The sequence below is a fragment of the Chelonoidis abingdonii genome, chromosome 8 (genome assembly GCF_003597395.2).
Source record: "Chelonoidis abingdonii isolate Lonesome George chromosome 8, CheloAbing_2.0, whole genome shotgun sequence".
Taxonomy (NCBI): domain Eukaryota; kingdom Metazoa; phylum Chordata; order Testudines; family Testudinidae; genus Chelonoidis; species Chelonoidis abingdonii.
In genome coordinates this window covers 95,578,395-95,588,359 of record NC_133776.1, presented here as the reverse complement: position 1 = coordinate 95,588,359, position 9,965 = coordinate 95,578,395, and the positions used below count along the sequence as shown (strand labels likewise).

At 39.7% G+C, this 9,965-nt stretch overlaps 1 protein-coding gene across 1 annotated transcript; it reads left to right on the top strand.

Moving 5' to 3' along the window:
• Nucleotides 1-945: 945 nt before the first annotated feature.
• On the top strand, nucleotides 946-3,777 carry LOC116824491 (heat shock transcription factor, Y-linked-like). The gene is made up of 2 exons (XM_032779819.2): nucleotides 946-1,938; nucleotides 2,909-3,777. The coding sequence occupies exons 1-2, from the start codon at nucleotides 1,423-1,425 to the stop codon at nucleotides 3,683-3,685; spliced, it is 1,293 nt and encodes a 430-aa protein (XP_032635710.1). The 5' UTR covers nucleotides 946-1,422; the 3' UTR covers nucleotides 3,686-3,777.
• Nucleotides 3,778-9,965: the final 6,188 nt, after the last annotated feature.

Sequence of the window (9,965 nt, the reverse complement as noted above, 5' to 3'; positions counted from 1 at the left end):
GGACAGTGAGATTAATCTGAAATTCATGTTACTGTAGTTTGTTCTCCTTGGCGAGGAGATGCTTCTGTTTGCATTTACAGCTCAATGGTAAGTATACACTCTGATATCCATCAGTATTGTGTTTCTGAAAAAAATTACTGGTGCAGGAATTAAAGAAATGTGGAAATTCCATCTCTTCACCATAGCTACTAGCCACAATTGTGCCAGAAGTAGGAAATATGTTCATTCTGTTGACTGTAATGCTAGTACTAGTGAAGCAAATGCTCCCAACGTGCCTCCATGGGATGTAGAGTGGCCTGTTCCTTTATTCTTCCTTTTTATTTTTTTTTCCTGTAAGGGGCATTTAATGGCGGATGATAATATAGTCCACTTTCTTTCTCTGCTGCAGCAGAAATAGGGTTTAGAGGCAGCCTTCTAACCCATGAATACCCCACCATCATTGTCCTTTAGACTTGAGACAATGCTCTGCTCTCACACTTCCTACTTGAGAGACTTGGCGAGGAAAGGGGCATCCATTTGTCCAACAGGTTACCCTACTGAAACAGAGCAGCAGTGAAGAGGCATAGGTTGAATTCCCCCAGTGTCACCAGAAGGGAGAACCAGTGAGAAGTCAGCTTCTAGCAGACAACCTCCATTGTTCCCTTTTTTTTCTCTCTCTGCTATCCCTGTGACAAGTGCTTGCAGGAAAGTTCTTTTGATATACAATTGTTGTTATCACTTGAAAGGTGGGCAATGATGACCAACCTCTGCCAATTTCAGATTCTGTCCCTCTGGCTTTTATCCATTCCTTCTCTAGTCTTTGGAGCAGAAAAAGGCTTCCACCAGAGACCACTGGAGGTAGTCTCCTTTGCTGCAGCTAAATGGAATTGTAAATCCTCATTTTGAAATTTTTATATACAGTTTATGTAATTTAAATACTTGTATTCATGTTTGATTTTCTTGCAGGCAGGGTCTGACAGAAGAACACGTGGCAATTCTTGCACTAGTGAAAGAGGCCCAATGGAAAGACTCATCAGACAAATTTCTCTATTTTCAACCATAGCAACAGTACAAGCTTCCCTCATCCCTATTGTGGAATGACTGCCTCTAGGGGGATGGGACAGTAGCTCTGTGTCCAGTCAGTACATGCTTTAATTACATCAAGAGACAAACCCTTTATAGATTAGATCTAATCTCTTGTAAATGAAATATAAATGCTATAACTTGCCTGGCCATTATTACCTCAGTTTGCTAGGAAACCAGTTGTTTTATTATGTCACAGCCGCACACCACAGGTATCATTATGATGTTCTAGAACTCTTTATTGAAGTTCACTGTAAGCTAGCATCATTTTAATATACCTCTGTCAAGGAGCATGAAGCTCAACTAATAGCATAAATAACTATAGCTGAAAAAGGTCAAAGCGAGAAAGGAGGATTGGAGATGGACCTTTCTATAGCAGAAACTCCACATGTTTCAGCTCAGGATGAAATGGTTGATTCTGCTGTCTCAATTTCTTCTGCTATTCCACTGTGTGATAAAACAGCAACTGGTGACTCTGCCTTGAGGTCTATAATAGAAGAAAATGCCTTTCAAGTTTTGAGTGATGGACCCTGGATAAAAAGACCACGTCTTCTCTGTGATGATAGTTCCACTGAAGACAATGATTTTTTATCCCTCACCTTTCCAAAGAAACTATGGAAAATTGTTGAAAGTGATCAATTTAAGTCACTTTGGTGGGATGATGATGGAAATTGTGTAGTGATTGATGAAGAGCTCTTTAAAAAGGAGGTGCTGGAAAGGAGAGGACCTCTGCGAATTTTTGAAACTGATTGCATGAAAAGTTTCATTCGTCAGCTTAATCTCTATGGCTTTAGCAAAATGCGACAAGATTTTCAAAGGTCTGCCTCGCTAGCTGAATTTCTAGCAGAAGAAAAAGCAGCATCTGCTTTTAGCAAGGTAAAATGTCAATATAATTTCTCAAAGTAAAGATGCTATTACTTTTAAAATATGAGTTTTTTGCATAGACATAAGTTTTTTTTTGTTTTATGCTTGTTGTAAAGAGACTCTAGGAATGAGGGTTGTGAAGGATATTCTGACAGCCATAATTTCTCAAGGTATTCTCATGAACAATAAGAGTGTAAAACATATATATGATTACTGGTTTTTGCCCTGAAGTCACCATTTCAGTGTGGCTTTTTCCTACCCGCCTGAGCCAGTGAAACAGAGAGAGATCCTCCCACCCCCTCCTACCTCTTCTCTGGTTACTGGCTTCCTCCTGGTGCTAGATCTGAACCGCCTTCTTTCCCTCCTGACATTTGCTGAATGCTAGAAAGGTGGATATGGCCCATGTGCTACTGACTGAATCTTTATGGCCCTCATTTAAATTACTAAAAGTCAATGGGACTTGTACTCCTAAATCACATAAGTGCTTTTGAAAACCTCGTACCATTAGGTAATATCCATCCTTACTGTTTAAACTCTCTTTTGAGAGTAGACCGTTAAAGGGACATAATCCATTAAAAATATTACTTTAAAAGGTCCTTGCCTGTATTCTTAATAATACCTTTAAATGTCAAATTTACATTTCACCATTTCTGCCATGTTTGCATTTTGCACTTTATTTGGCTTCTAACATGAAGCTAAGTTATTCATATCCATTTCCTGGTTTAAGGGCTAAACACAATGGTGCAGGAGAATGTTTTTAAATTCAAGGATGGATCACTGATTTTAAATATTATGAGAATGCTTCTGTTTGTTTCATCAAATCTTCACAGACTAAAATTGGGACCTAAAGTGCCTGCCAGTGTCCCTTCAATGTTAATGTTTCACTGTTTTATGTAGACAAAATCTTAGCCAGAATGTACACTTGATTCTTGTTTTTTTATCCTCACAGAGCTGATTAAATCTTTTCACTTGCTTTATTTAGTTACAGTTCTACCATAACCCGAATTTTAAGAGAGGCTCTCCCCACCTCCTTGTAAGGTGTAAGAGAAGAGTTGGCATAAAAAATACACCACTGGTTGCTTTCTCATTAGATGAGGAATTCAGTGAAAACTGCCTAAAGAGTGAGGGAAGAAGCTCAGATGTTCAGTCTGCTTTCAGAACTGCTTCCATGGAGGAAAATGACCTTGTTGCAACTACTCCAAAGGAAAACATGCAAACATGTGCACTAAGAAAGCCTACAGTAAATAAGGGACTTGCCAGAGCAACTGCCCGAATCAGAAATGGATACGCTTCATCACCAGCAGCTTCACTGAGGCCATTGGAACATGTGACAGCAGAAGACCGTGAGAAGTTGAATCAGCTGGCTCCATTCCACCTATCCCAAAATAACAGCCATACTCGAGTCAGCACCCATGATAAAGATTCCACTACAACTACATCTGCAACTTCTTTGTATCATGTCATACCTCCTGTATCAAATAGTCCCTTTGGACCTGTAATGGGGCTTCCTGCCTTCCCAAACATGTATCCAGACTTATCAGCTATGCAGGCTCATTGGGCTAGTTTGCTGCCATTTTGTAACCCATGGTTCTCAATGCCTATGATTGCAGCAGCCTCTGCCATTTCAATGTCAAGATCATCTCATCACCGAACTCCATCTTACCATCACTGCCCTAATTGCAACTGCACTTCAAATAATGCATCTGCTGCCAAAGGCGTTGAACCAAAGCCTGGTGAATATTCAGGATACCATCGATAAAGCGAAAGACCTTAACATTTCGTATTCCAGGGAGAAAGTCACTGACAAATCTGCAGTGAAACTGTCTGAAGAATAAATGTCTTTTTCCAGTTTTCCTGTCCTATTTATAAAAAATAATCTCAGACTTTATTTTATTTTCAGCAAGGAAGTATTAGTTCAGTAGAAGTAAATGGTCAGCTTTAATGATTTGTAGTAGTTAACAAATTTAGGGAGAGAGAATAAGAGCAGTGTAATGTTTGAGTAATGGGCTGCTCATGTTCTTTTCAAAGATAACTTCTTCTCCCCACCACCACCACTACCCTTCTTTGTCTCTGCAAAGAAAGCTGAAGGGATGTGGTGGAGCCAAGCAAGGGGGAGGTAATGCAGGAGGACTGAGCCTCTTTTTGTTCTTGAGGCGATTATGTGCAGCATGCAGCTCTATACCTGAGGAATACACTTGTTCCAAGGCCATTTTCTAAGGCTTGGTTTGCAGAGAAGGTTTGACCTAAGTGTTTAAACAAAATATCTCATGCTACCCTTCTTACTCAATGGTACAGTGATCTTCACCTTTTGGGATAGCAGGTTTGCAACATGCTGAGGTGGATAACCCACAGTTTACAGAGTGATTCATGTTAGCTGTCATAAGAAATAAGATTATAAATGAATGGTCAGCACATATTACTACAGTGGATGGTATGTTCATTGAAAGATCTCCTAAATCAGGCCTAGGATAAGAGATCTATAAAATCAACAGACCAAAACTAAAAGAGATTGGTTTCATTCATTTTCAGCAAGATGCAGGTTAGGGTTTATTAAAAAGGAGAGAAAGAAAGGGGGGAGGAGGCAAGGTTTAGGAATTACTTTACCATCTTGGATCCCTTTCACTCAGATAATTTTGAAAAGATGCTGCGATTCAGGGTTACTGTGAAGTTAAATATTTCAGGTTCTAAAAAATGTGAATTTCTTTGTTCTTGGTGTAGCTATGGATTACTGGGTGGTAATTATTAGCATCCTGCATACATTGTGACCAAGGGGCAGATCCTTTGCCCAGCAAAGTCAGTAGTAAAGCTTCCATTGAATTCAGTGGTGGAGGATTGGGCCACAACTGATGTGAGAGAAGAAACAAAATACACGATAGTTAAAATATTTAAGGAATATTTATTAAATGATATATTTTAAAAAGTAGAGTGGAATAATTATTTAAACATAGGATTAGTAGTTCTTTTCATTACCATGTAAGAAAGTAGGGTTTAGGTTGGACATGCATTGAATTGCTTAACAATGATCCTTCTGCATGATTAAAATGCTACATTGAATTAAAATGATTCTTTTTATATATCTACTTGAGGGTTTTCTATAGCACCCATCCCCGTGGTATTTAAGCACTTCTCATAAGCCTTTATTAAAACCTACATCAAATCCAATTCATCTGGACTAAAGAGTGAAGTCCTTTCTGAGACAAAACATACTGGTTTCTGTAGGAGCACTGCCTATGTTAGATGAGCAGGAGTGCATCCCTGGATGTGCAATAAAGAGCAGTTGTAAAATGTAATAAATATTCTGTGAATGAAATCTTCATTGTTTTGAAGAGCAGATACAAGCTGGATAAAACGTTATGCTATTAATGGTGTATCAGTACCCAACTGTGCACCATTCTGCATGTTTAGCTTCATGGAAGGCTGCTATAGTCAGCTCCCAATATTTACATCTTATATTAAATAAAATGATGAACTACCAAGAAATTCAGAAGAGTGAAACGTATTGCAATTTTATAGAGAATTTAAAAATCAAAGAATAAACAAGAGTGGTTCGTTAAATCCTAAATCAAGGAGCTTCCAGTCACAGACCAGTGCCTCTGGAATTACTACTGTAATACTCCTCTTCAGGAGGTGCTGTAAGCAGTGCACATATGCAGTCCACATAGTCTTTAAAGGAATGTCGTTATTGACTGGGACTTTTGTACAGCACATAGCTAAGTAAATCTTTTTCAAAGCCTTTCTCTTCCTGGTTTTTCCCCCCAACCATGAAATGCATTCTCAGGTATGAAGAGGTTCATCCTAAAAAGTTGTTCTTCCCTGAGGATTAGACCTCAGAATGTGCAGCTGAATTGATGTTTTTACTAGCTGGATAAGGCTAGATGATATGGCAGTAAAAATGTCTTTGCCTAGTCTTCTGTGTTGGTAGCCTTGGTGAAAAACAGGTGTGTAGTGTGCTATTGTAGATGCACCTGCTACACCTTCAAAGAACACAAAATTAAGAGATCTTTATATTGTCCATGTATAAGAAGTTATAGGTGGCTTTCTCTGTCCACTGGGGGAATTTCTAGTATAATGAGGATGGCTGGGGAATGCAGGCATCAGTTGATGCTATATTGGTCACAAGTATCAAGATGTGGTACCTTCCAATGAAGTACTCTATGTGAGCGTAATTTGGCAGTGCTTACCCTCAAGAACATCTTTAAGAACCATCACTTTCTGCAGACTAGCATATTCATTTTATTGCCTTCGTATCTATGCCCTTTGTGTGGACACAATGCCACCCGACCATATCTCAGATCTGAAGGTTAAAATGGGTTTTGACACTTATAAAAACATCACCCCTTCTCTGTTTGCCAGCTGGATCCTCTTTGATACCCACATGTATGCTTGGCCCCATGTGAGGTTAGTTTTTGCCTCTGGCACACTGATGCGGTGTTCCGCGTGGAAAGCAGACAACTATTATAAGGTTTCCAATATTAAACAGGTAGTGTTTAGGTAAAAATGGTTCATGGACCCTCTTGTTGCCAGTTAAACAGTATTTCTACTGGAAAATTATTTTTAAAAAATGCTTTTGAAAAATTTTCCTTGAGATCTTACTGAAGGAGACCAGAAGGAAGTTTTAGAAACTGTCCTCTTTAAACACAGAACATTATAGCCCACACAGAAACGGTATAAGCTTTCCCATGTTGCCCTAGCAATGTACTGCAACATTTGTCTGGGCAGATTGTATCTATGAAAGAGGGCAGTTCAGACTCCATACTTGAGCCAAACCTTGATCTCTTTGATAAAAGAAGCCAATAAGAGTGCTGGTTTTTGTGATGTGGCAACCTGGCAGCTGGACTAAGTCAAACTCACTGAATGACTATTAAAAGGAAAGCATTTTGAGTCATTATCAGCTATCTGGGGATTTGAGCCAGCTACATGGAGAGGAAATCTTCAATAACCTATTATTAATCTCAGCCATTTAGCAGAATTTATTTCATATTAAAATAGATGTTATGTTTACTCTTGATATCAGCAATTGTGCTCATTTTCTCATTATGATGCTATATTTTCTGAAAGGGATCCTATTATGATGTAATGCCAATGTTACACATTCACTATTGTGATATTCATGAATGCTTATCCAAATTGTTGTATAATGTCATAGGTGTTTAACTTTCTGAAATGATCTATGAAAGATCAATATATAGTCTGATATTACTCAAAAGCAGGTGAGAAAATCATTTCTACTAAGAAAAATATTTGAACAATTTAAATTAAAAATATTATCAGTGTCTGCTACTGTAAGTCCTCAGTATTTGGCGTTTGGATTGTAAATTCAGTATAAAATAGCTGTTAAAGTAACCTTATTTTCTCCCACTTCACTTTTAAAAAGTCTCTGGAAAATTCAAATGATGAGTGGTAGCTTGATGGAGTGGTGCTGGAATAAATGTTGGTCCTGCTGAGTATTTTTGTTTTAGTGGTCAGAAAATTCTCTCTGAAATACTTTATGTACAAAGTTTTACTAACCAACTAAATCTGAATTACTTGTAAGGACCAAAGTGTGCAGCATTTGGCTAAATTTCTGGAAGGTAAGTGTCTTATTTCTGAGCCCAAGCCTGGGAGGTCCTGGGTGCTACACCTCTCCCGTGGATTTAAAAGGGTGCTGACAGCATTCAGCATCTTAGTCTTTTATATCAAGCTCTGCAGCTGTCAGATAAACTTGAAAATCCAGTCCCCACAAACTGCTGGAAGGGAGAAGGGGCTTTCTGTTTCTTCTCCTGCATTGGTGCCTCCTGATTGCTGTAAAGGTGAGGTAGGACCTCCTGAGTCTGAGATAGAATCATAGAATATCAGGGTTGGAAGGGACCTCAGGAGATCATCTAGTCCAACCCCCTGCTCAAAGCAGGACAAATCCCCAGACAGTTTTTTTCCTACTTAGTTCCACCTCCCAAAATTCTTGGCTACTGTAATGGGGAAGATCATTGTCTGTTATACTCCCTTCCCCAGAACCTGCAGATTTCTGCAAGAGGGGAGGGTGTTTTCAAATCTAGTCCTTCCTCCAAAGGTTCCAAGCTTCTGGTAGGGTCAGAGAAGGGGAATGTCTGTGCCTCTAATTCATGCACACAGTCCATCCTGGCTCCTGCTAGGATCTCTCCTACTTGACTGTACCTCCAGTCTACTTCCTAACTACTGGGAGGGCGCATGAAGGCAAGAGGTGGTCTCTGCTACTTCACTCTTCCCCAGGTTCCATGGTGGGGGTCCTCTTCCTCCTTGGATAAGTGTAGTACCTGCTTCTGCTGCTACTCTGCACTTTCCCAAGCAGGAGCAAGAAACTAACCTGCGTCTCCACAGTTCTACTGTGGAAACAGCAGCAGTGAAACTGATCAGACAGGTTAATTTTTCTCTTCCGGCTTGACAAGGCTAGAAGTAGCAGTAGAGGCAATCAAGATGTCTGACCGCAGAGTTAGGAAGATGACACTGCATCTATATTCTTGAAAGAGAGTAGATACAAAATAGAAAGCTAAAAATGCATACATTGATAAGTCCTCTCATTTGCAGGACAGGCTTCCCCGAGGCTGGGGTGAGAATGGATTTTGCAAGTTCTTTTTTAGAACAATGGGAGAAATAATTCAGATTGAAGATAAGCAGCAGAAACTAATTCAAGTGTCTCATTTACATAAATGAAAACAAACCCAAGGTGCACAGAAAAGATTTTATGGCAGATTTTGGCCTATAAAAATAATGCTGAGAATGCAACTTGAAAAGGGAGAGTACTTTCCAGAACCAATGCTGCACATGCATACACAGCTATTTTGGAATTGATATACTTTAAAATAATCCGTCTGTTTTGTTACAGTTGTATTATCAAGCATCAAGAGTCTTTATTCAGTTGTTGCTAATAATGAAAAGAAACACTAAAACTAGAAGTTTTACCCTGGAGCATGAGGGTAACAGCACTGACATAAAAGCTGTGGGTACGCCAGATGCTCAGGAATGTGCCTCAGCATGCTTCGGTGGTGGCCAGCAAACTGATTTGTCATCTCATTCTGTACAAAACTGTGCACAAAAGCTCCTACCTCAAGAACTGAGAGCAAGCGTCGGTGAATTAAAAATTCACACAGCCATCTTGACAGGGAAAAGTTCACAAGAACAGAAAATAAATTTTGAAGTCATGAAGAACAAATATTGTGACCATTCAAACAAACATTCCCTCCTCTTTCCTGGACCTTCTCAGATAAGGGGGTCTAACAGCCATGAATTAAAATGTCACCCAGTGGCCTTGACAGGACAAAGTTCACATGAACAAAATATAGTTAATTGTGAAAGCAAGAAGAACAAGATGTATCATTTTCATCCATACAGACAAGCCAGTTTTACTCCAGGTATCAGCTATGGTATGGATTCAAGAATTGCTGCATTAAGTTATCACCCCTTAACTCCAAATCCCATGCCAAGATTAGATCCCATAACCAGGCTTCCTATTTGTCAATGTGCTCACCTAGATTTAGCAGCTACGAATGCCTGCCAGATTGCCGTTCTCTCATCCATGGTTTTCCATGCTTATGATACCATCTCTTTCTGCCATTTCTATGCCCAGGGATGCCCCTCATCAACATAGGGCATCCCCACATTATGTTTACTGCCAATGCTTTTACTGCCTTGGAAGCTGGAGAGCCTCAAAACCAAATTTGCAGTAAGAACGTTGGCTGCAAGGGAAAAACCAAATGTTAGTGACATATGCACTAAATAATTTCCATTTTATTAAACTCATCAGTCCACTTAACTGTATTTGGCTGGGTCTTTTTGGTCAGGTCGTTCAGTGGGGCGGCGATTTGGCTGTCGTATGGTACAAATCGCCTGTAATACCCAGCCAAGCCTAAGAAGGATTGGACCTGTTTTTGACTTTGGGACAGGCCACTTTTGGATAGCATCCACCTTGGCCTGTAGGGGGTTTATGGTTCCTCGACCCACCTGGTGTCCCAGGTAAGTCACTCTGTTTTGGCCTATTTGACACTTTTTGGCCTTAACAGTTAGTCCAGCCTGCCTGATGTGCTCAA